This window comes from Anomalospiza imberbis, chromosome 11 (assembly GCF_031753505.1).
Source record: "Anomalospiza imberbis isolate Cuckoo-Finch-1a 21T00152 chromosome 11, ASM3175350v1, whole genome shotgun sequence".
In the NCBI taxonomy this organism is placed as follows: Eukaryota; Metazoa; Chordata; class Aves; order Passeriformes; family Viduidae; genus Anomalospiza; species Anomalospiza imberbis.
Window position 1 is genome coordinate 7,966,102 of NC_089691.1, and position 26,151 is coordinate 7,992,252.

The 26,151-nt window shown below is 38.7% G+C and overlaps 1 protein-coding gene across 4 annotated transcripts in view; it reads right to left on the reverse strand.

The window, feature by feature from the left end:
• Window positions 1-4,722: 4,722 nt before the first annotated feature.
• NISCH (nischarin) overlaps window positions 4,723-26,151 on the reverse strand; it is a 29,577-nt gene continuing 8,148 nt past the window's right edge. Inside the window, exons 4-21 of one of the 4 annotated variants that reach the window (XM_068201696.1) lie at window positions 24,290-24,338; window positions 22,500-22,663; window positions 21,056-21,151; window positions 19,358-19,453; window positions 18,889-19,044; window positions 17,555-17,623; window positions 16,920-17,105; window positions 16,589-16,717; window positions 16,053-16,166; window positions 15,127-15,235; window positions 12,462-12,583; window positions 11,548-11,603; window positions 9,750-11,057; window positions 9,159-9,333; window positions 7,810-7,963; window positions 7,125-7,253; window positions 6,601-6,762; window positions 4,723-6,119 (exon numbers count right to left, since the gene is read on the reverse strand). In XM_068201696.1, the coding sequence (XP_068057797.1) occupies window positions 5,491-6,119; window positions 6,601-6,762; window positions 7,125-7,253; window positions 7,810-7,963; window positions 9,159-9,333; window positions 9,750-11,057; window positions 11,548-11,603; window positions 12,462-12,583; window positions 15,127-15,235; window positions 16,053-16,166; window positions 16,589-16,717; window positions 16,920-17,105; window positions 17,555-17,623; window positions 18,889-19,044; window positions 19,358-19,453; window positions 21,056-21,151; window positions 22,500-22,663; window positions 24,290-24,338 (3,903 nt within the window). In that variant the 3' untranslated portion in view covers window positions 4,723-5,490. Of the gene's footprint in view, window positions 6,120-6,600; window positions 6,763-7,124; window positions 7,254-7,809; window positions 7,964-8,222; window positions 8,493-9,158; window positions 9,334-9,749; window positions 11,058-11,547; window positions 11,604-12,461; window positions 12,584-15,118; window positions 15,236-16,052; window positions 16,167-16,588; window positions 16,718-16,919; window positions 17,106-17,554; window positions 17,624-18,888; window positions 19,045-19,357; window positions 19,454-21,055; window positions 21,152-22,499; window positions 22,664-24,289; window positions 24,339-26,151 lie in introns of those variants that run through there. The other 3 variants (XM_068201697.1, XR_011002976.1, XM_068201698.1) reach the window with 3 other exon arrangements.

A 26,151-nucleotide genomic window follows, 5' to 3' on the forward strand; every position in this document is an offset into this window, starting at 1 on the left:
TTGGGCAATTTCCTGCTATTGAAATCTTTTGTTTAGAAACTACAGAGCCAAGGCAAGTGATTTGCCATCCAGTCCACCTTGCCACACAGCTTCTGTGGAAACTGACCATTTGGTTACATCCACAGAGAGAAAAGGACTCTTGTTCTGCACTTCTGGCAAAGCTGGGAAAGGACATTAAGTCCTTTTGCTCTGAATTGGAAGGGTGTAAGAAGGCTGAAAAGGATTAAACAGGCCAAACCAATAGTGCTTGAGTGTAGGAAGGGGGCCAGCCATAACTTACCCAACATACCCTCAGGGTTCTGGTGAAGATGCAAGGACACAATCCTAATTTTCCTTTCCTCTTGGCAAGTTGGAAGGAACAGGAATTTTAAGGTTTGCTCATAAAAGCAAAAAAAAAAAAAAAAAAAAAAAAACCTGCAAGGACTGCACAGAGAATGAATCTGTTTATCCTTCTCTTTCTCACACAGACACAGTAGTCCAATTCCAAGCAGACAGGTAGGGCTGCCTGAGCACAATGTTGTGGCACAATTCAGAAAGAAATTGTCCTGGTTGCTCACATCCTGTTACTCCAAAACCTCTATGGGCAGCAGTCCCAATGTCAGTAGATAAATGCTTTAAGTCTGGCCTATCACTTTCTCTTGAATCTGAGTTCCTTTACATGTTCTGCTGCAGTGAAAACCAGCAACATTTCCCCATCTCTTGGTTTTAGTTTTGTACCTTTCCCATTTACTAAGCAGCACTCTGGGATTGTACTGGAAAGTCAGACTCTAAATTCCCCACAGATAGTCAATATAAATTAGAATTCTGGGTAGAACTGTTTGTTTCAATAGCTGAGCTATTGAAACTCAGTACCTGCTGACAGGAGCACGATGGCAGAGGCAGTGAGCTCTCCCATGAAGAGCTGCTGATTCTTCAGGTCCTGTTGTCCTTAAGGGATAGAAAGGGCCTACAACTCAAGCTGTACTCAACAGTTTGCCAAGGATAGCACTGAATGTCTGCCTGAGAACAGATGGAGATGGGAGTCAGAATCCTGCTAGCTCTGCACTTTCAGCAACTTCAGACATGCTAGGGGTTCTTGCCATCCCCTCTCAGAGACCCTGAAAACTGAAGCACAAGGGTTTGGTGCCCACCTCATCTGCTCTGGCTACTGCTCTTCATGCACTTATTCAGGTAGATTTTTTTAGTGTTGGCCAGTCTTTTTTTAGTGCTTTCTGGATCTAATGAATTTCCCATCCTCCCTTTTTCACATCAAATTTTAGCTTTCCAAGTTACTAAATGACCTTAATTATCAGGTGGACATCAAGCAACAGAAGCTTGTAGTCTGCTCTGAGTCACAACTTCCTATTTTTCCTCATGTGGCTGCTTTCTGCCTAAGATTTGGTATGTTTGAAGATTAGTACTGCAAAAGGAAACTTTCTGATCAGAATGCAAGTAAGATGCAGCAGCACTTTGTGTTACACCAACTAAAAAAACCCCACCTCATTACCAGGGCTGCTAAGGACAAGAAGGTGAGCCAGAAGGGCTGATGGAAATACCTGACTGTGCAGTACATCCACAGCCAGGCAGATCAGAGCTCTGTAAAGCAGCACAGGAATGGACACAGGACAGACAGGATGAAGGTCACACTGTCATTTCTTCTTGCAGAGACAACAGTGTAGCCCAGGTCAGCACCTCATTTACTTTCCTTCCTAATGAGGTTCATTTACAATTTTTTAATTATAATACAAGGGAAGTTTTAAAACCTTTGGGCAGATCCCTGGCAGATGACGCTGAACAAAAATAATTGTCTGGGTCTTCCTAGGGTAGCAAAAATTGACATCAGCTGCAAAGCCAGAACAGAGAAGTTTGAGAGTTCAGGAGATACTTTCCTGACAAAGGTCCCCCCACCTGCCTCTGTGTGTTTCTGGTCATAACTTCAGCTACTCAGATATTGTCTTAATGTTGAACAAGGGCTGGAAGCTGGAAAGAATTTGAGGACAATGGGTTACTAAAGAGGAATATGCCTGCAGGGCTTTGTAGTGCTCTTGCAAAAAGAGAGGCAGAAATCAAGACTTTCTATGTGACCTCAGCTGTTGACAGTGACTTCATTCTGCAGAGCTTGCAGTAGAAACTGAATGTGGAAACTTCTGGGAAATCTTTATGAACTGAAGCAATCAGTTTAGTTTCAAGATAAATGATTGTACATTTTCAAGAAAACCTCACTTAAATTCCTGTATTTAAGAACAAAAGGCTACATTAAAATTCAGGCTGGCACTGAAGAATGACAGTTTATGAAAATTTTCAGTTTAGTATTGCACTTAAATGAACAGAAATGCACACCCACAAAGCACTGACTCCAGCAGGTTCTAACAGAGAGCATCTCTCCTCTGGAGAATGGCTGGGAGAGCTTCAGCTGTTCAGGCTGGAAAAAAGCAGGTCCAGGGAGACTGACTGCAGCCATATCAGTATTTAAAGGGTTTTTTTAATGAGGGACTTTTTACCATGGCAGACAGTGATACAACCATGGAGCATGTTTTTTAATTAAAAAAAAAAAGATATTTAGATTAGATGTAAGGAAAAAATTCTTTACTCAGAGGTCGTGGCACGGGTGGCACAGAGATGCTGTGGATGCCCCATCCCTGGAAGTGTCTAAGGCCAGGCTGGATGGGGCCCTTGGAAAATAGATCAAGTGGGTGGCATCCCTGCCCATGGAAGGGGGCTTGGAATGAGATGATCTTAAAAGTCCATTGCAACAGAAACCATTCTGTGATTCTATGAAAGCAGCAAGGTATCAGATATCTGGTAGCAGGAGAGAGGTGGATTTCTTGTTTGGGGTTTGACTGGGCTGTCATTTCTAATTTTTTTTCCAGGTAAAAATGGAAAAAGAGGTGATGTATCAGGGAAAAAGCTTTATATAGCCCATGCTCTACTTAGCAGAGAATAACAAATGATTTATTGAAAGATGCCCTGAAAATAAAAAAATCCTGATAGCACCACAGGAAAGACAGTTAATGGAAGAATCAAAATATACTGCAGTATGTACTGAACATTTCATTAATCTTGAAATGTGATCAATGCTTACCAAGATACCAAGGAGGAATTGCAGCTATTTCCTGGATTAATAATCTGATCCAAAGGGACAGATTCTATGTTTTAAACAGGTGTGACCTTAAAAAGAATTTTAACCAGAGATGTTTTTTCTGTGATAAAATACAAAAAGAGGCCTTATCTGCTCAAAGTATGTAACAAGCAGGGGGTTACTCTGATACTCACGACTGTATTAAAATAACTTTAAACAGTTGGGTTTTACAAAAGATGCTTAAAACAGAACTCATGTCTGGCTCAAGCACAGGGCACCTCCCAGAACAGCCCTTATTTACAAGATGGAAGCAGGGCTGACTTATCCAGAAGCAATGACAAGTATAATCCTCATATGAGAGAGAGACAAGTATAATCCTCATATGAGAGAGAGATCTGTCCATGCTGGCTCAAACCCCAGGCAGCTCCAGAGGACTCCTTACAGACTCCCTTTGTAGTCACTTGTAAATTCTCTTGTAAATTATCCATTCATGGTAAGTTCTCAAACGCTTTTGAAAATCAGACTGTTTAAAGTTGCCACAGGCTCCTCAAGTGTTACCTTGGACAATTATTAATAAGTGATTAACAGAGCTACATCAGCAAGAACTGGTGAAGACCTAAGATTTCTTTTAATTACTTTTTCCCTAGGATGTTTTATTTAGAAATTAGCTTTTCCTACCCAATGATAGTTAAGATTAAATGAAGATCAGCAACATCGAGATTTCAGAGAATAGAAGAGCTCTAAAGTACAGGAAAATTAAGTTTTCTCCAAGAGCCTGCAGTACCTACCTTAACTGTTTGGTTCAGTCACAGCTTAAGGAGTTAGGCTTCCTCTGTCAAACTGGGAGCAGAGCTGCACTCCAGTTATGCTCCTCATCTCTGCTTGCTTTGGGAACTCCACTGCATCCTGCAATACAATTTGACTTTGACTGCCTCTGTCATTTGTCATCCTTGCACTGACTGCAACATTCCTGGCTTCTGAAATCCAAAAAGCATAGCAAAAGCTCTGCAACAGCATGGAAAAATACTCAGTGAAACCACCAAATTCCTAACAGCACCATGGACTCGCCGTTCTTGGAGAAAATTCGTAACTTGTTTGGACCAGGCCCTGAGCAACCTGTTTGAAGATTGCCCTGTTTAAAGCTTGGATCTCCCAAGGTCTCTTCCAACCCAGATTTCCCTATGTGTTTAAGGGGCACCAGTTTTAAGCAGCATAGCATCAGCTGCCACATAAATATCAAAACTTCTTCCCTTCTTAATCCCATCGGATGTAGAACATTCTTTTTCAGTGTCAATATCTGTCTTCATAATAGCGACTAGGGATTTTACTGTCACGGGCATGCTAAAACTTCTTGGGCCCAGTAACCGTCAAGTTAAACACGACAGCTTAGAAAGAAAATCCCTAATATCTAATAGATAAGCAAAAGTACTTGAAATAAATCCTCAAATTGTGTTTAGAGGCTGCAGATCCTCAGTTTCCATGACTCAGATGTATTTCTGGACTAACAATCCTATGGTAGTAGAATGAACTATTTTCTTCTTTCAAGTTGCTGCACATTTCATACTTTACAATGCACGCTAAGAACAGAATGTGTGCTGCTGAACTGCCATATGGTACCCTGGAAACACAAGATATAAACTTGAATAAAGACAAAGCCAAAAGAAAACTGTCAAATTACACTTTATTTGTATTGACAAGATAAGCAAAAGAAAGACTTTGTGTTTAGAGATACAAATCCATTATTTGCTGACAAAATGCTGATATACCCACACTGGGTATTTCCACTTTCAAGACAATACTGAGGGGATCTTTACCAAGCAATTCTTTTATCCTTGGATAAGGAAAATGAATGCCTGTGAAAATAGTTTCATATGAAAATTTGTTACCTGCTTGTGGCTCAAATTTTACTGTTAAGTTAATGATTGGCAGCAAATAATTACACCTGGCCTCAAAGAAAAACATATGTAAAACTGTAAGATCATTAAATAATAAGCATTAGCAGCATACCCAAAATACTTCTTGTACAAAGAACATTGCACTTGAACATACACAAGCATTTACCCTTATTTACACATTAGAATTTGTATAGAACAGCAAGACTGATATATACAGAAAAATAGTGGAAACCTTAACAGCCCCAGACGACAGAATATCTAGTGTTGACTCCTTAAATTTTCCATACAGTTTCCCAGGATGTCACATGTGGTTTTTTTCACTATATACTATTGCATAAAAATAGACTGTACAAGAAGGTCAGTCCCCAGTTAACACTTCAGAATATTTCTATGTACTATTACACGTTCACTGCACCAGGGAGCAAAGGAGTCCAGGTCAGCTCCTCATCAAAACAAAGATAACTTGACAGGTGCTATCTACTTGCTCACTGTGCTTTACCTTGTAATACACAGAGAAATCACTTGGCTGTGCAGTAACTACCCAGTGAGTTCCAAAGGTAATTCCCTACCACACAGGATCTCCCACTGTCTTGCAAGCAATGAAATTAATTTCTCCCTGCTTTCTGCACTTGGGATAAAAATGTACCACTGGATCTCTCTGCTCCTGCTGCCCTCTTGTTTGGAATTTCCTTTTGGGACACTATCAGTTTCTCCAAAGTGATCCAGTGTTAAATTCTGCATCAGGTCCTGATTCTGAACATCATCAAACACAAATGTAAGGGCCTGTGGATATGTCTGATACCCCATGAGTACTCTATCTAAATCCCGGATTCGTCTTCCATCTGCAAGCTGATACTTGTCTCTCTTTGGTGGCTCCTTAGCAAATTCAGGTAGTGGGTAACTGATATAATCTTCATCAAAGAGGAACAAATCAGAGCTGGTCAATATCAGTGTTTTAGGTTGAAGTGAACTAGTGTTCTGAGCAGATCCTTCGAAGTGATTTACTTGAAATGCCAACACATACAGAAGGATGTTGAGGGATGGAAGATTGGTCAAACCATCCATTTTCTCTGCCACTAGAAAAGCAAGGTCCCCAATTTCCTCTTCATTTGGATAAATAAATTTTACTCTGCTAGAGTGAATCAGTTCATAATTCTCCATTTTTCCTGCAAGAAACATACATTATTATATCTATTAAGTGCTATACATCACTTTTGTAATGTACTAGGATAAACAACAACCCTTGACAGCTGTCTGCAGCTGGAAGAATTTAAGTTTTGTATCTATTGATACTTGCTTTTGCTTAAAAACAGTATTAGAATAATTTTATTTGGATTGCAAGTCTCTGCCAGAGTTCTTCTTGCATTACCAACATACTTTTCTGCAAATTTCTAACCATGTAAGTCCAGGGTGAACACAAGAAGCCATCACTAACTTCACTTGTGCAAGACCCTTACATACATTTAACAATCCTACTCACATAAGGCACATCTAAGATAACTAAAGTCAGGGAGTTTAGTTGAAACATCAAATAGGAAATGACTGCTGCATAAATGTCCCTCAAAAGAGTTTTTAATCAGTACAGTTTAGGTGAAGCCTTAAGTATGATGCCTAAGTAAGTCATGACATGTAGAAAGGACCACTCACCTGTGTTTTTACTCCCAAATTCAGAGTAGAAGTCCTTATCTACTGGTTCAGGTGAAGGAGTGCGTGCAAGCAGTGACAGGACTGCCATAAGCTGCTGTATGAAGGTGTGAGTGTTGTAACTGTCTCTTGTCAGGCAGGTGACAATGTGATCTGCAGAGTGCCCTGAGGAGAATACAGAACATAATTCACTCACTGTGGCATTACCATTTCTTGAACCAACATGCAATTGTCATCAGAAAAGATTTTTTTAAGGACTATTTCTCCTGAAAACACGCATCATTATTCAGAAATCATTCAAATTCTTGAAAACAACAATGGAATCCTTAGAAATCCCTCAAAAAATACTTAATTTCTCTTCATTTAAAAGACAATGTATACTTATGATACAAATATTGCTCTAGGGATTCAAGAAAAAGAAGAAACAGAAAACCTCTCTTCCATCTCACTAATAAAGACACAGATCCATCTAAAAAAGACTGGAACAAAATAGAACTGGAAAAGCTTAAAGCACAAGATGTACTCACCAGTAATTCGGAAGTATTGGTCAAACAGGCCAACATTGACTGACTGCAGGTCATTAAGTTTTAGCACAAAGCAGCAAGAGAGGTGGAAAGAACTGTTTTCACAGTCTGAGTTTTCTTTGTTCCAAAAATCTGTTAAAGAAGTATACATGATAAAAAGGTTGAAAGAAAAAGATTGTTCTGTCCATAAGCATAATTGCTATTATTCCATTATTTCATAATTACAATCTAATACTTATCTCACACCTGAAGAAAGAAACTAAGAAAAAACTGGGTACAGTGGCCAAAAATTTCTTGAGCAAAATACAAGCAAATTTTATTAGGAGCATTTTTATAAACATTTGTCACACACCAGATTTAAATCAGCACATGCACTAATAACATGCTTTAACTGAATGCCCAACATGAGGTTCATTACCCTTCACTTCCCATTTTCATTATGAGAGGGACTATGAAATAACATCAGAGAAAAGCATAGATCCCATGGCAGCTAAAAGGTCTTTCTGAGTAGCAGACATGACTCAAGACCCTGTTTTTTTGAACATAAAAGCCTTATGCAAATACCAACCCCTTCAACTAGGAGGTCTAATTAAGAATATTGACCAACATTGGTACTTAGACCGAGGACAAACACAGAGAGAGGGATTCAGTTGGTAACATGATTAAAGGATCAAAGTAACTATTTTACCTGACTGGTGCTCATCTGCATGAATGAAAGAATCATCCAAAAGAAAGTAAATAGCTTTTGTTGAGAGAAGCACACAAGCCATCACTTCCACACTGGGAGTCTTGTAAAACAGAACTGAAGACCACATGAGGTGTCTCAACTCTTCATTTTCCACCTAAGATGTAAATTTTATTCCATAAGCACATAAACTTTGATATTTCAGCCAGTTTCATCACCTTAGAGGCAGCTTTAGATGCCAGAGAAACAACTTCAAAATCTTCAGCACTTGAACATGCTCTAGTCAAAGAGAGGTAGTTCACCTCAAAGCTGCTGAATGAGGCCACAATGGCAGCCACTGAAAACATCTTGTGTTTACATAAGAAAATTATTTTTTCTGTTATAAGCAAATTATTCCTTGTTTTCTGATCAAAGTTAGAAAAAATACAGAAAAACATCTCATTCATAAGAAAGACTTTTTAGGGCAGACACTGTAGGCAAAACTTTAATCACCAGCTGAGCAGAGGCCTCCCAAACCTCAAGTCTGCTGAGCCTTTAGGTGTTTCTGAGGGTTGGATTCAAAGACCCTGGAGAGAGGACAGGAGTCACTGCAGCTGCCGTTCCAACTCAGCATCTTCCCAGCTTCTAACTTGATGGGCTTACTGTGAACCTTTAAATGAGTCACCTGCTTTTTTTATCAGCTTCTCCTGATATAAAAAGAGAAGCACAGCTTGTAACTATGCTTACCTAAAACATTTGGAAGAGAGGTAAGGGAATAAGCAAAATGTATCTATTTCTCAAGCTTTTCCATTTGTACTCAGATCACTGATTTATCACTCAAAAAGCCACATCATAACTTTTGGGTAATATTTTTACTTTTCAATCTGATGTTCCCCAGATACACTTAAATGTTTTTCAGAAATCAAGTTTATCTGTTCATGTTTCTGGAGTACATGCAGCCATGAACATGTGTTGCAGTCATGCACAATATTACAAAAATAAGTCAGAACACTTATTCATTGACGTAGCTAAGAACCGTCCCAAAATAATTTCATTCCTGTTATTTTCTTTCCTTTTGCCATATAAAGAAAATTGAGGAACATTCCTGGAGCAATCACATCTTCAAGACATAACTAGTGTACTCTCCTGTTCAGCACCACAGATCCTGAAGGCAAAATATGCCTTGCAGAATCCCAACTGCTGTAGCAGGGAACCCAAAATGGAATAACACACAGATTCTTGATCAAAATGCTTTCAGGTTCCCCAGAGCCTAATTCTTGTGGCTAAATTTGACCAGGAAACTTTTTATAGATACTGTGTAGTACAGAAAAGTCACAAAGCATGTTTTTGTACACTTAGTGTAGACATGATACCTCTGCAATGTTGCTGTGGAAAAATTCAACCAGGGCTCTTCCCTTCAGCCCAGCCACATACTGCAGAGACACAGAAACATGAAGGTGAACAGGAATCTGGTTGTCTTCTGTTATCTTCTGCATAAGAAGCTCAGATGGGTATAAGGATGACAATGTCAGATGAGGCTTGCAGAAACTAGAAAAGATCCAGAACACAAATAATCAAAATGTAAAGATCTACACAGCTTTTTCCCTACAAGAATATTTATATTTCATTCAAAAATTCAAATCAGGTAACTTCCATTTTTAATAGTTGAAATTATTTATATCTTGACCATAGCTGTCAACCTGCCATGACCTCAGCCTGCAGGCACATGAAATAGGAAGTTTCCTTCAGTCAGAAATTACATTTTACATTGCAGCAACAAAACAGAAAAAAAAGGTGGACTGCTACAGTCCAGGATAACCATTCACACTTACACCAGACTAGCACAATGCAGAAGTATTTCATCAATACTACTACAGTCCAAACCCAACCACAATGACAGCAGCAAACACAGGGGCCAGACCACACCAAGCACTGTGCAAGAGACCTTTCACAGGAATCATTACCTGGCTGCCTGACCGTGTCTGTTTGCCTCCACAGCATGATTTCTTACAGCATCTGATTTACTTGAAGCTTTGAAAATAACGATAGTCTTAACATCCTGGAGCAGTGTCCTTAGAAGGCTGTAGATTCTTAGAAAGTGGAATTTCTCATGAGGTAGAACAAACACTGCTGTAACAAATCTGTATCCCACAAGCAACTCCAGCACGTGTCCATCCAAAAATGAACCCTTCTGCTGTGTGGCACCATGAGCTGGATGCAGCACGAGTGATGCCAATGGAATTCTATTCAGCTTAAATACACTTCCCAACTCTTCTGTGCCTACCCATTTACCTGGCAGTAAACTGAAATCCACCTTTACTATGTACAAATGCTGGGGTGTTAGAAATATCCAACACGGATGGACCACACAGGGACTCTGGTCAGAAGATTTATATACTGAAGAATAAAGTGCAGAACACAAAACATTCTTTGACCATTCCTTGTTATTGCCAGCTGACTCTGGTTGATGCAAGACTTTCTGAACATTGGTTTTATTCCCATAAACAAGATATGTTGGGAAACAACCTTTTATTTCAACATCTTCAGCTGAAATGCAATTCAATTCCATAAGCTGACAGAGAAATTCTTGCAGATTTGCTTTCCTACAGTACCATGTGGAGCTTGGTAACACTGATGTGTAGTGTTGAGAGCAACACGTTTGTAAACAGGAATAAAAGTCTTGAAGGTTCTGGGAGTCTGAAACAATAAACAAGCAGTGGTCACTGTTTTTCAGCTTCAGAGTTAAACAGATTTCTGGCAGGAGAAAGCCAAATTCTATTAGATCAGTGTATGGAAAACACAGCGTTAATTTCAAGGCAGAAGGGATGTGCTGGCAATTTCCTCTCAATTCCTGATGAGGAATCTCAAACACAGCTAGCATCTCATCGGTCAAAACCAAACAGGAAGCAAACTGTCTGAGTCCTTTATGAATGTGAATTGAAAAGCTCCAGAGAATTTTGACTATGTCAACACTCTCCACTGGTATGTTGTCAGATGATTGAGCATCTGAAGTAGTGCTGAACTCAAAAGTCTGATCTCCTTCATGAAGTCCCATTTCAAAATATCCATCTGCTTTGTCTGTGGTTGTGGAATTACCCACAGGGCTTCCTTTATTCTCTGTGAGGGAGGGGGCAGATTTCTGCACAGCCTGCACTATCGATGCAGAAAGGTGCTGGATAAAGTCTTGGTTGGTGGCAGTGTAGGACATACAATTAAAAGGCAAGATGATGGTGTTGCAGGGGTCAGGCACTGCACAGTGTTCTCTCTCCAAACTTCAAAAGAGAGAAGAAGCCACAGTAAGTACAAACTTGAATTTAAAAACAGTTATGGCTACCTACAATTCACGGTGCTGCTTCTCAGAACTTTGATATTTGCTCTTGTTAATACAGTTAAATCAGTGTAATTTTGTAGAATATCTTAGTTCTGCACAGCCATTGATTTTAAAGGCTGGTAGTGTGTAATTCTATAGAAAGTAAAAACTAAAATGTTTAACTCCTCTTTCCTTTTCCATCCCCAGTAAGCACAACCTCACAAGCTGAAGGACTAGACAATACAGCCATTGCTGGTTTTGAAACCACCAGCTGCGTTCCAGGGTTCAAAGGTTAAAATCACTACACACCATATTGTGGTTCAAAAAACCAGAGGCAGAATACAATGGAAGAGATTGTTTTGCCGTAAAGGCTGCGTTTAAGGAAACAGTATCCACTGTTATTACCCAAAAGCTAACAAGGATTTAAACCAGAATTTATTTATGTAGCTTACCACACATGATGACCACCACCATACTCTTTACATGAAGCCGATAAAGAGGCAGGTGCCTAAGGAGAAGAAAGTAACATCAGGAAGCTGTAAAATACTTAAGAGTTCAGCACACACGAGAAGCAAAGTTAATGCTGGCTCATGCTTTTTAAAGCTGGCCAAGTCCTGCTGTTTTCACAGGGAGCTTAACAGCCATCCTTTGAGGACCCAAAAATACTGTTTGCTTTAGGCTGGGCATTCAACTAAGGCAGAAGAATGAACTCTGCTGCTGACCTGAGAACAGATCCAACCTGTGACCCAGGCATTTCAGCACTCTACAAACCTTTACAGAATTAGTGTAACAGCAAGCCAAACACTAAGGGAACCTGACAAAGACCAACTACACTGGTAGCAAAGGAAGAGACACCAAGGCTTCCCGTCTTATTCCTTGAAGCCATGCATATGAAGAGTGCTTCCAATACCACAAATGAAATCACAAACCAGAAGTTATCAGACAGGAGGAGATTGAAGAAGACAAATTAAGGCCATTGCCTATTGACAGGGAGACGGTTCTTCTGCTCTACCAGCAAGAGAATCACCTTTCAAAAACTGATACTGTAATATGATAAGACACGATTCTTATGCTCAGCATCTAAATGGCTATTAAATGATGTTATACTAGAACAGGGTAAACATCTCAAAGCCATAGTAGCAACAGTTCTCTGCAACTCTGGTAAACTTGGATTCTGCATTTAATTTATAAGCTGGACCAAACAACTTGAATCAAATTTGGGGCTGCCTCACTTTCCACTAAAATAGCTCTGAGACGAAAAAATCCCTTTGCTATGGACTACTATGAAAATCTAAGTTTAACATTAGAAATAAGTTTGCCAAAGCTTATTAAAATACTATAATATAAGCAGTAGTGTAGCAATTACCTGAATTTTACATCTGGAGTCTGGTATTTCAAAGCATCTCTGGGGAACTGTATGGTCTGTAGGAGTCGAACCACTGGATTGCAAAAAACTACTGGCTAGGACTGTTTCTTCACAAATTATTTCTAGAACAAATATAAACAGCTCTTTGTAAGTAAAACAAAAATAAATGTCTAATAGCATCTGCCAATCAAGTGGAATTAAAACTGTATAATCAAGATCTAATCATAAATCATTAAAGCCAAAGGATATCTTCACACAATAGCCAGGAGAAAAAAGCAAGTAGAATTTTAGTTTAATTAAAAAAGACTGCTACAGCTTATTTCTCAAACTAACAGTCAACTTGAATGGCAAATTCTGGTGTAAGAAATCTTGACACAGTTCAATTTTAACAAAAGTAGTCAGCTGCTGGTCTGGCAGAACACTCTTCATGAAATTTGTAGCACACTCCCAAATTTCTGCAAGCTCCTTTGAACAATATATGTAATATCTGTGTACAACCTTCAACCAGACTTAGAAGCTCTGATCTCTCAAATGCCACTTAAGATATTATCTCACCTTATTTGGAGCCTTTTTCAAGGGTTCAAAGCTGAATCATCAGTAAAAACTTATCATGAATGAATACAAGGCAACATTCTCTGGGATGTTTGACTTTTTGCCAGTTTGATATCCACAGCATCAAACTGACACAACAAAGCAAATCAATTTTTAGTATTGCCACTAAGCCAGCCAGCTCAAGTATTTAAATATGAAAATAATCAACAAAATTACAGTGTGGACATGTTTCTGGCTTGAGCATAAAAAACGTGTATGTATCTTTCTGGATTTATGGTAAAGGTCAGCAGATTACACCAAGACATCTCATGGTCAGAGGAAACACAAGAGGTATTTATTACTAGAACAAAATACTGTGTTAGCAAGAAGGAAACTCAAATTGACAGGAAAACTGAACATGACAGCATTATTTTTGATTTTCTGTTTCCTATATAAATATTTAATCTTCTTCCATAAGCCATTTCCCAATGACATTAAGTATGAATAATATGTTACGGAAACAGATGGTGTCTAGAAAATGCAGAGAAAACAATTCATAGAAACAGCATATCAGGAAATTAATTCCATTATTCATGACTTAAGGTCTAACAGTAAAACTAATTGCTTCGCATATTTCCATTTTCTTTAAAATATATTTCTCAAAACTGGTATTTTGAAAACAACCCTTCATAGTTAGATATGTAGCAAATAATAATTTTTTATTGTCGAAGCTGAGAAACAGCCTGCACAGGCCTCATTTTCCCATTATTTATAAAAGCCGTGCCCAAAATTCTACTGAAGGAATCTTACGGAAAAGGATTACAGTAAATAAACCTTGACTCTTTTACCACTCTATAAAACTCTTAAGTCCTTTAGACAGATCTATACTTTCTTTTCTCCCAAGATTTGTTTGCTACTAAACCTTTACTGTAGTAGAAAAAAATCTATTGATAAATAATTTAAAGAGTCCCAGGGGTTGCTGACATACATTTTTACATCAAGTCCTGTCTGAAACTGCAGGCTGTTACATAGTTACAGGACTGAGACAGTTTGTTAAGTGCTTAATATTTTAAAAGAAGCATTTACTTGATTTTGGAAAAACTAGCATTTTTTCTGCAGATGAAAATTATCTAGAAGGGCTACAAAGGCAAAATACATAAAGAGCAACTAAATTTGTATCAAGGTGTCTGCCCCTTAATCCAGTGCTGTCAGAACAGTTTCATTTTTCTAGAGTGAACTAAGAAACCTCTGCTGATTCTGCAGAAGTCACAGCAATGGACTTTTTCCAAAGATCAAGCTCCTCAGGGATGCTTCTCTCCCTTATCCACCAATCCTGATTAGTGGTAAGAGGAAGCTGTGCCACCCCAAGAAATTGAGAAGATAATCCCTGCTCTCTTAGACGGGTTTGAAGTATTCTCTCACTATGCATATTCTACCGCACTTTTCAATCACACAAAAGCCAAAACCAGAAAGTATTTTTATTTCTTTTTCTCAGTCACAAGTGAATATTCACATAAGTCAGTCCTACGGGCTAAAGAGGAAAGTTAAGTCATTCTTCTAAGTTTCTAATGCAGCAGGCACATTCATTTGAAACACAGAGTAAAAAAACTTGAGGTGAGGTCATCAGGTATTATAGAGCACAACAGATGTGCTGAAATCACCAGCTCAGCCAGAACACTAATCCCACAGGTGTCTTTTACTCATCTCCTTTCTCTATCTTCCCCCTGGTTTGACAGAAATACAGCTCTTGCAAGAAGCACTAATGGAACATATGCTGCTTGAGCTCACATTTTGCAGAACAAGAATGGGTAGTGAAGCAATTTTAAAATATTTCTCTCTATGCCACAGTTTTCCATTAAGGCATGACTATAAACCTGGAAATGGCATCTAGTCCTCTGCAGGATGATGCAGTAAAAAGTCCTGTACCCAAACTCTCACTCCAGGTATTTAACCACTACTGGGAACTACAGTAGGTTTTGCTGAGTCACATTCCATACAACTTTCACTTTCAAAGCCAATTCTACCATGTCTTTAAAGCCCTAAATCCATGCACATAATATTCATGTATATCAATGCAGCTTAGAAAAGCAGAACCAAGAGGCTCAGCCCAGCAGCACGATACATACATGATTACCTTGGCTGGAGCTGACAGGACGAGGCAGAGAGGGAGAGGAAGGACGAACAGTAAGAGAAGAACAGTTTGATTTGGAGCTGGCAGCAGTGAGCCTGGAGTCCTCACTGATCTAATAAAGAAAGTACGCAGCAATTAAAGAAAAAAACTAAATACACAGGACAGATGAGATCCTGAACTAAAATAAGTCCACACAAGCTTTATCAATTTTAGTAAAAGGAAAGTTAGTGCCAGCTTTTTTCTTTTTTTTTTTTTTTTTGGTCGGGGGGTGGTGGGTGTGGTCACCTCCTCTAAGTCTCAATTTTCACACTAGGAGGAATTCCACTAAGAATTATTTTAGAGAAGTAATTCTGATCACTGACTAATCACTATACTGACAGAATTGGCAGTGTCACAAGTCAAAAGAATGAAAACAGGATTTCTAAATTGTATGTTGATTTTCATACCAAGACTAACCAACTACACAGCACACAGCCAGGTATGAGGGAAGGCAAAGAGAATTCAGATTTCTGATTCTCTCTCACCCACTATTGAATACCCACAGGAAGAAAGTTTGGGGAAGTAATTTCAGTACTCTGCAATACAAGCAGTAATACCACAGCTCTGCAATACTTGTGTAAGATACAAAATATGGCTGTTAAGGTCAACTGTGAATTCACTGTGTACACCATGAAGTAATTTCATCTTTTCCTCCCACTTCCTCTCTCCTGAGCCAGCACACAAATAGAAGGTCAGATACCTACCAAAAATGCATTGAAAACTAAATAGGAAAAAGAGGCAATATTACAAGTTCATACCACATTAAAACACAAAGCATAAAAATTTTAATGCTAAGGAAAATTTAGTGCATTCTGCTTACATCTTGTAGAAGTAATTTTGTAAGCTTTTGTAATCTGCACATTCTACTTCTCTCCCAGCACCAGACTCACCTTTTTATCAGAGTTGCTGAGTTTGTACTTCACCTCCTTTGCTTTTTGAATCGCTTTTAGCACTTCCACTGTGTCTAGTTCCTTTTCTGTGGTAACAATGTTATCCAAACAAACCTAAAAAAAAAGTTAAAATATTTGAAGTATTGAAAACGAGGCATTCTCCAATTTTTATTAATGGAATAATCAAAAATTACCATAGCTCAGTGCAAACCATGTGCATCTTTGTAACCAATACACAAAAACAATTACCGCATTAGACCTTGAGCTAACATCACTTTAATGCAAACTCAGCAACGTTTGGTAAGTTTAACCACATTCCAGCACAACAGTGTTTCAGTATTACCGGACTGGTACCCAATGAGGGCAGGGTAAAAAATCTCATTTAGAGCCGGAAGCACAGCTGAGAAACATTAATAAGGTCACACTCTCTAAACACTTTCTCCAATACACACTAAAAATCCATCAGGTTTTCAGAGCATTTGCACCACTTTCCTCACCAGGCTGAACAGAGGTAGAAGAGCAGCACTGGGGCTCACCTCTGAGGCCCTGTCTCCAAACTGAGCGAGGACTTTGGTCCGGTAATCAGGGATGATGCTCAGCGGGTTGCTGGATAACATCACCTTCTCTAAGCATGGCAGGCTGCCGATATTTTTTACTTCATCAATCTGAAAGTGTTTGAATAAAAGCATGAATACAGACTGGCAAAATGAAAATGAGCACACAGACTCAGTATTGCTTCCATAGATGACATACATACAACAACCAGGAAAAATCACTACAGCCACTTTTATTTATTTGCAGTTTGACCCACTAAAAGAAATGGCTTCTGATTGAACATACATTTTGACACCAAAAGTCAACAGTTACCTGTTCTATTTTGTTGTTGCTCAGATCCAAGTTGACTAATGAGTACAGTTTGTTAAGACCACACAGCCTTTCCAGCTGATTTCCTGCTAAATTCAGAGTTTTGATGTTTCCCAGTTTTGTGTGAACACCTTCTAGTGATGTAAGTTTGTTGTAGGATAAGTCCAGGTGAACAAGGTTGTACAGATGCTACAACAGCACAGGAAATTCGTGTCATACACCAATTAAAACTGAACAAAGATGCTATCTTATGGCTGGCTCATTTTATTTTCCAGCAGTGTTTTCATGCTGGACACTACACAGCATGAAAGACATGACCTGAAACTGTTCATTACAAAGGTTAAAGCCTGTAGAAATGGAATTTCCTCACAGCATTCTTACCAACCCACACATACAGCTGGCAGTGAATGAATTTAGTTATGTACTAAATGTATGTCAATTTTGGCAAAGAAATTAAAATATGCCGGAGCAGTTAAGAAATGCATCACTGAAAGACTACTTAATGTTACAAAGAAGCAGCTATTTGGGCTGAAGCTACTCTCCATGAAGATGAGCAACAAAATTCTGAAGCATGAAAATCTGTGTTCTAAGGTTTCAGGCAGCTGGGTAAAAATTTCACCTTCAAATGCATCACTTACCTGTAAATTTTCCACCAGAGACACCCCATTGTGACTCAAATCCAGGAATTCAATCTTTGGAATTAATTTCTAGAAGGGAAAAAAAAGTACATGCATTAAATGTACTTTAGTTTTAAGTCAGGCCACACTTTCTTCAATATCTGCTGATCAACAAAAGCAATGGAAAGGTGTTATCCAATGCAGTCTCTCTTCCCAGCTTCTGGCATTAAGAAAACATTCTGTGTGACTGGGGGCATAAAAGAGCTGACTCCTGCTGTTAAGAAAACCAGGTTACTCAAAGGGGACCGTTCAGTTTTAATCTGAAACCTGGTTTCATACTGAAGACAAGTAATTTCTCCTAGTTTATCCCCACTAACTATAGATCAAACTCACTAATGCTGCTTTGGTCTTATCAAACAGATAAACCAGGGGATTTATGCTACACACAAATCTGGATAAAGACAGTAGTACCAAAACCCAGAATAAGTCGGTAAGTGATTACACCAGCCAAGAATTACAAGGTCACACAAACTTGTAGAAAATGCATTTTAACTCAGAAATCCTTTTACTTTTGGAGGTCTCAAACCTTGAACATGATGCTGAATTCTGACATCAGTGTTTTGCATCTGCTTTATTTTGGTTGTAATCTCAGAATAGATTTGTCTTGACAGGACAGTTAAGACCTGCACACAGACCTGAAGCATCTTAAATCTACATCACAAAAAATCATGAACAAGGTAATTATGCTCCAAATCTATGATGTCTGGTTGAGCTACACATGTATCTATTTCCTGCTTCACAAGAGTAGCTCAAGCAAAAAGCTATGTTCATCATGCTCTTGTGATGAGTGTTAATTTTTTTCTTAATATCTGATTTACAAAACAAAATTCTAAAGTACTGGCAAAATACTCCAAATTTTGTTTTCACGCTTTTCATATTGCTTTGATTTCAAGAAAGCTGCCAGCAAGTTGTAGGTTTTTAAATGTGTAGGAAGCTTCAGCCTTGATAACTACTCCAAAGTTGAGCCATGACGTGTTTTTTCTTTAAAAAAAAAAATTAAAAATAAATTCTAATTGGCTCCTACAGCCAAGGCAAACAGTAAAAGCATATTTCAAAAAATGAGAATTCATGGAAATGCCTACAGAATACAAAATGACAAAACTATTCTCCTTTAGCAAAGGAAATGAAGTTCTTATAGAACAAATCTCCTAAGCATTAACTTGGGTAGATAACCAACATAAAGGGCAACTGAAAATTCTCCAGAAAAAGCAATAGAGCAAATCCCAAATCCTTGCTGTGTATAATGTGCCACAGGTAAGTAATACTTTTTTCCACAAATTAAAAATACTTCTTACCACTGAATCATCAATTTCAGAGATGCTATTGTGACTCATATCCAAAGTTGTTAAAGTTCTCCAAGTTGGGATAATTGCTGTCACTGGACAACTTGAATCCAGTGCATCCTCTGGCTCCCACTGATCAAACTCAGAGGCCTCAGGCACCAGGATTTCCTATTTAAGAGAGGGACACCAACATTTGGTTTACATCTTCAGGGAAAGTTAATGGTTTTGGAAACTATGCCAACAATCCCATATAAGCAAGCATCAAAAGTGTCCCTGTGAAGGGACACATCCAAACACTTCCTTCACTGAAACTTGAGATTCTGTAAGGTTAGAAAACCCCTAGAGTTCCATGCTTTTAAAAGCAGAACCTGCAATAAGCAGTACAGAAAGCTCCATGAACTCCAAATGGATATTTCCCCATTGTGCATGTTGGTTTTGCACATGCTTTGAACACTCACCAGAAGTAGGAACTTGCTCTTACCTTCATTGATGTTGCTGAAAATCGAACACTCAGTGTTGCCAGAGCGTGTTTTGATGAAGTCAGCCCTTTGATAAGCTTTCCCCCACAATGACTGATCTATTTAAAAAAATCACATTACAAAGTCAGAAGTACTAGGACAGACAAATGAGACACAAAAGAGATAGCTGAAAGCTTCAACAGCAGATTCTACAGCAATCTGCACAGTAGTTACAGCACTTCCTTAAAATCTCCTGAGATTATCAGGTCAGAACCACTGACACTTGGCAAAGCTAAAGTAAGAAATCAGAGACGTAACTACAGAAAAGTGAAATTCAAACTTATATTTAACCAAAGCTTCTCCACTGACTTTCCACCTGCCCCACGTATTCAAGGTGAAGCTACCCAGTTGATTTAACAGGTCATAGCATTTCTACTGTTACAAAAAGAGATCTAGTTCAAGCTATGACTCTACCTGCAGACACATTCTTTTGGGTATCAGATGTCCTTTTTATCATAAGAAAAAAGAAATGCCTAGAAAGTGAGGATACCAATCTAATAACCTGTAGTAAGCTAATTACGCTATGTTTAAGATTACAAAGTCTCTTTTCCTGTAGCTCAATCTGAAACAACATTACTGAAAATCTGCTTCAGTATTTGTCCAGGTCCTTCTCTGTAAACAGTCACATTGTGCAACCATGAGAGCTGGCACATTTGCTGGTTTATCAGGGAAACCACAATGAACTGACAAAGAATGAAAAATCTGTCATTCTTGAAAAAATTCTTCCCAGATTACCACTTTTTAGATTTTGGACAGTGCTTACTTTGGGATGAAAGTGCTCATCTAGTGTCAGTCAATCCAAAACCTTTAATTTCAAAAATCTTTATGATCTAAAATCTTTTTTCCTCACATTCATGCGCACAGAAATGGGGAAAATTGATACAATTCTGCAATATCCTCTCTGCTGTGTTAGACTCTCTTACTCTACAGCCCATTGTAGTTTCTTTCCCATATGAGAATGGCAATAAATCACTGACTTCAGAAATACACTTCAGTTCTCAACCAACAACTGTCTCATATCAATGAGACAATAGCATTCATGTACTAGAAAAAGTACAGCATCCACCAAAAGTGCATAGACTTCATGACAAAATTGGACATTCTCTCTCTCTGGAAAGACCTAAAGTGGTAAAGAAGGTATTTCAAAAAAAAAAAAAATACCCATTGAAAACTGCTAGAAACCCCAGTATTTATCTTGCAAGCAGAGCAATGAAAAAAATCTGCAAATTATCAAGAAAGCAGCTCTACACCTAAAAGTGCACTTTCCCAAACAAATTTAATGTCAGGACATTTTCACAAATACTTGACGTACTTTTGATTTTTCCAAATAGAAAGCACTTTGTAATAGGGGATCCTACCATAACCACTTGTTAGTTCTTTATGGCAGTGGAAAGGCACTCAGGTATAGGTTTTGCGTGAATACTGGAAACTTTTTTTTGGAAACACACACAGTGCAATTAGTCTTCTAATTTAAACGTTGTGTCCTTATTTCCAAAACTTGTGAAAAAACATTGTTACACAAATGAAACAGTCCTCCTAAACTCTGCATTCCCCAATTCCAGCAGTAAATCAAAGCAGAGAATCACCAATTCTGAGATATAGGCAACAGCCCTGGCATTTGCAGAGCACCCAAGCATTTATGAGCAGTATCTCAGCCCTACCTCTATTTGATGAAGTGATTTGAAAATAGCCAGATCAAAAGGCAAGAGATGCTCCTGAATGTTACTGGTTCCAAAAGGTCCCCCTGTTCCAGTGACCTGTCATTTAAGACATTAAAGAACTGAGTTAGTGTACACAATCCAGCTTGTTCACATTCCAGTCTTACACAGGCTTTGGCCCAAGGGCAGTGGCTTGCAAAGACAGCTGAAGTCCCAACCAATTTTTCAAATATGAAATGATTCATGACACTTGCAGGTTAACTCTTCAGAAGACAAATACTAGTTGCTCCAGCTAAGTGCACTGAACTTGAAGTGCCACCTTGTGCTTGCATTCTGTAGCACATGGGGCATGCAAAAAGCAGTATCATAGGCAAGGCTGACCAAGGCTCCACTCTCAGCTGAAAATCAGTTACATTCACTGAAAACAACTTCTTTGAAACATGTGAACCCTCCAAGTCAGCACTGTCTTTAATTCCACTACAAGGGATGAAGTTCAAGGCACCGACAGGATGGGTTTGAAGAAAACAAGCATTACACTGATACATCAATAAAAATTAATGCAGTATTTCCATGTGGTCATAGGATTCTGTCCTCGGAGCAGGTTGGCAGCATAAAAAACAGATGGTTTTATTTATGTTTGCTGTGAATAGAATTTTGAGAGAAAACTAAGGGTTTTCTCTGGTTTTACGTAGCTTACAAGTTCTGAATGTGCCTACTCACACGCATTCAGAAGGGCTAGAAATTCTGCAGATGCTGATTTTTCTAAACAATAAGCTCTTCTCCAGCCAGAAAATCCTCCATTTATAAGATTCTATACAGACAAAGGATGACAAAGGCAACTGAGGAGCCCCAGGAACACCAGCACAGCTGTGATTTTGCTTTCCTAATCCACCATTTGATTTCAGCTTTGAACACGCTACACAGTTAAAAGACAGCTCCTCATGCAATAAAGGGGCTAAAATGAATTATTCAGTCATAGCAAGCAGTGTTAAAAAATTACTCAGGGAAAGTCTGATTCACTTATTTGGGAAAAAAGTCAAATTGTCTCCTGACAAAAACCATCTGTTCTGAGGCCATTTTACATTTATTCTGAACTGGCATTTTAGCTAAAAATTCAGAGCCATCTATGAAACTGAGGTGCTTTTTAGGGTTTTATTTTTAACTTTCAGATACAGTCAGTGAGAAAGGGGGCAAGATTTATATAGATGCACATATGCACATGTATTCATATACAGTGGCCTACCTATAGTGCCTGTAAAGAAAGCAAGGTTGAAGAGGTCAATATTTATTTCTTTACCCATCCCTACAGGCACACAGCAAGATTCTGTGCCTGCATCTATATAGAGGGCACTGCTGAAAAGACCACATCACACAGCAAACACCTTGGCTAGAGGACAGCATGGATTGAAGGTTGGCAGCATAAACACCTATTTAACATTGACCTCACCTTTAGATACTTGAGTCTACAAGTGAAATCCAGAATATGCCCTAGATCTGTTTTGGCATCTCCATTAGCACAGGTAGGTTTGCCCTGCAGCAGCTGCTGAGTGACAGCGTACAACTGCAAGGGCCTGATGGTGAAAACTTCTCCAGCCATTAAAAGCTGCTCCCCTGAAAAACAGAGTAGCTTAGGATCAAGCACAATGCTGCAAGGGTTACACAGGAATAAATGGTACAAGGAAAACGTAGTGATACATGTTTGTCATTTATACTCTAAGATGAAAATTGAGGTAGCAAAATAATTTTTTTTAACACCAAAATAATTCAGGTGTTCAAGTGGGCACTCATGATACAGGCCCAAAGTTCCTAATGCAACTAATGCCAAACTTCCCTCAGTCTTAACAGGACTGGAATCAAAGTTCCTTTACATAATGTAAGAGTTATGAAACTCTTTCTGAGATACCTTTAAGTTCATAGCAGTTAGGTTTTTTTTCTATTGAGAAAACACAGCACCTGCTAGCTAAAATACAGAATACAGATCTCAGATCTTTTGCTATGCTGCCTAAATGCATAATTGTACTAAACGTGTTTTTTGGAAAGTGTGGGGATTTTCTGCATGCTAGTACTGAAGCAAACACCCAGAACAGAAAATGCCTTATCTAATTATAATTTTACAATCCAATTTAACAGTAGGAACAGCAGGAAGCAGCATATAGAAACCTCCCTGAAGGCACCGTAAGCTTGATGTAGGCTACAGCAGCTGGAACACACACATGGAATCAATATCTTCCTTTTACGGACACCAGTTTGACTTAATGGACAAGAAAGCATCAGCTTTTGTGATAAGCAGAGTTCTCAGAAATGCTCTGAGGAGTAAAATTCCCTTCAGCTTCAGTGGGAGCAAGTCCAAGAGTCCAGCTGCACATACATTACTGGAAGGTTACACTAATACAGTCAGTGACACATCAACAATTCTCGTATCAGTGAGACTGGAGGCACTAGAAAGCCAGCAAAGATTTCTTCACAAATTTCCTTAAGATAATCCAAAATTCACTGAATGGACTCTCTGAGGTAGCTTCACCTAAAGGTAACTTTTTGCCAGAACGTCTAAAATGGCATTGCTGAAACATGCTTCACCTATCATGCTTACCATGCCTCAGCCAACTGTAATTATAAAGTAGCATCTTGCATGTCCTTCAAAACAAAAATAGCAGGGATTAATCCTTTCACATGCCTCCTGCTGTTAATGGAGCAGCTGGAGCTGTTGTAGTTACAGTAAGAGCATTTCACTTTCATCTGCCAGCCTCAGAAAAGCACACCCTTAAATTAACTGACCAGAAGGTCTCCTGTTTCCTGAATTCTGTAAGAATAATATTTAGATATGTCAAGGAATCTCTTGCATTTAATACACAGACTGTCAGGACTCACTGACACAGACCAAGCTTCCTTACAGGTTACACTAAAACACACTGAGACAGAGAGCTTAGCAAAAGCTCCTGATCACCACTGCCACATCCTATCTCTTAAGGACACAGACTAGGAGGCCCTTTTCAAAACGTACATTCACCAACTTCTTGCTTCCAACAGTGGCTGTAAGACTGTTGCAGCTCCTCACAAAATGCAGCTTGAATTAAAATGCAAGCAGCAAAAAAAGACAAAAAGAAAGAAGGGGGAGAAAAAGTATCAGTTGGATATGGAAGATCAGATCTCTCATTGTCTGGAGGTAAAATACGAAAGATATGTGAATGCATGAATATAGAGGGAAAAATTCCTGGATAAATACTGTAAGTTTCTTACCTTTGTGAAAGAGCTCTTCAGCCAATGCAGCAGTGATCCCATTGATCTCCTGCAAACAATAAAGCGTTGCAATAAGTGTTATTTGCATACTTAAGGTTCCAATTTTTTAATTTGGACCTTTAGTGAAGTAGTCCTCTACCACAGCCAAAAAAGGGGTTTTTTTTCTTTTAACTGAAATCAGGGGTGACTGTTTTATAGATTTGTTTGTAACTTGAAAAGGGTAAATAAAAATTAATTTACATTGGTTTATTTTATATGATTTTCACTTCCAAGATGAAAAGCAGTGAAGTATATTTAAACAATCCCATTCTGCACACAATAATAAAAGGGCAGCAGCAACCGGAGCAAGTTATTACTAGCCATCATTAGCCCAACTTGGAAGACAGCTCTGTTTTGAAGACAATATTACAAGTGTAGTGCTCTTCAAATTTGAACATTAAGACTATTCTAATGCCTCAAGCACTCAACATTTCCTCAGAATATCACTAACACAGAGAATGCTTTAGATTAACAGGTCTACAGAAAAAAAAGAGATATACAAAATAAGTAGTCTTCTGGACTACAACTCCACTATGTTTGCTGCAAAGTAATGCAAACCCCTCCTCTTCTCATCATCCCTCTTCCCTCTCCTGAACCCTCCCAGGTGCTCAACCTCCATTCCTGGCACTGATGGCTCCAGCAGGAAAGGCTGAAAACTCTCAGTGCAGGGATTTGTACTTTCTAAATCTGCAGGTGCACAAAGATCAGCACAAGTATTTCCCACCTGGGCACACCTCTCTCCACAAGAAGTAAATGCTCTGTGTAATTCCAGAAATAGTTCTGAGTACTTCCAACAGCTTCCTTTCAAAGGCCCACAAAAAGAACAAAATAAAACTGTTTGTGAGGGTGAAGCTTCCCCTAGACAAACATCTAATTTTAAGGTAGCTGCAAAGTATAAACAGATATTATGGATCATTGCCACCTTAATATTTAATGAGTTTACTTTGCTGACAAATACCTCATGATTCATAACAAGGGAATACATCTACAGGACATCTGCAGCAGACAGCTCAGTTCATTTGATGAGGCAAGGGTTTTAGAACATCACATTCTTAGTGCAACTGAAACCCCATTCACTAAGGACGAACAAAGCCTCCACGCCATAGTTTTGAGAACAACAAGCTCAAAGCTGTATTCCAAACAAAATTAAACAATTCTTATTCGCATTTGAATAAGCCAGTTACACTCATCTGGCAAGCACAGACTAAATTGAAAACTCTACTCTGTATCTCTTTTGTCATCTGGGACACAGAGCCAAAAATCTTTTTTTCCACATTTATAATTGGAACAAGATTATGACTTAGACTGTTCAGTGACTAGCAGGCAAAAAAAAAAAGGAACTCTATTCCTCTGTCAGATCTACAAGACACTTCTGTCTTAGCTGTAACTACTTAAATGCATCACACCCACAGAAGTCCATTGTTTGCAGGTGTCTCTAAACAGCAGTTTGTTCAATGCTTTTCCTGCAAAATCTTCTATATATAAGTTAACAAACCCAATCTTCTAAGATGACAAAGACCAGGCAACAAAATAAGCATCCCCATATCACTGCAGAAATCCTTTTCCATGTCAAAGCAACAACAGAGTTCTACATTGCTGTCACATGCAACTGTTTCTCTTTGCTAGGCTGTACCCAAGAACAACTAAAGGCTTCAAAGTGAGTTTAATGTATCCATGGCTGGTATTTCTACTCCATTTAGTTCTACTAACCTGGGAAATGATATTAAAATAATCCTTACTGGAAATACTGCAAAAAGAATAGACAAAAATATTGTAGCCTTCCTACATAAATTAATGAGACAATATCAGGGATTATAATGGCT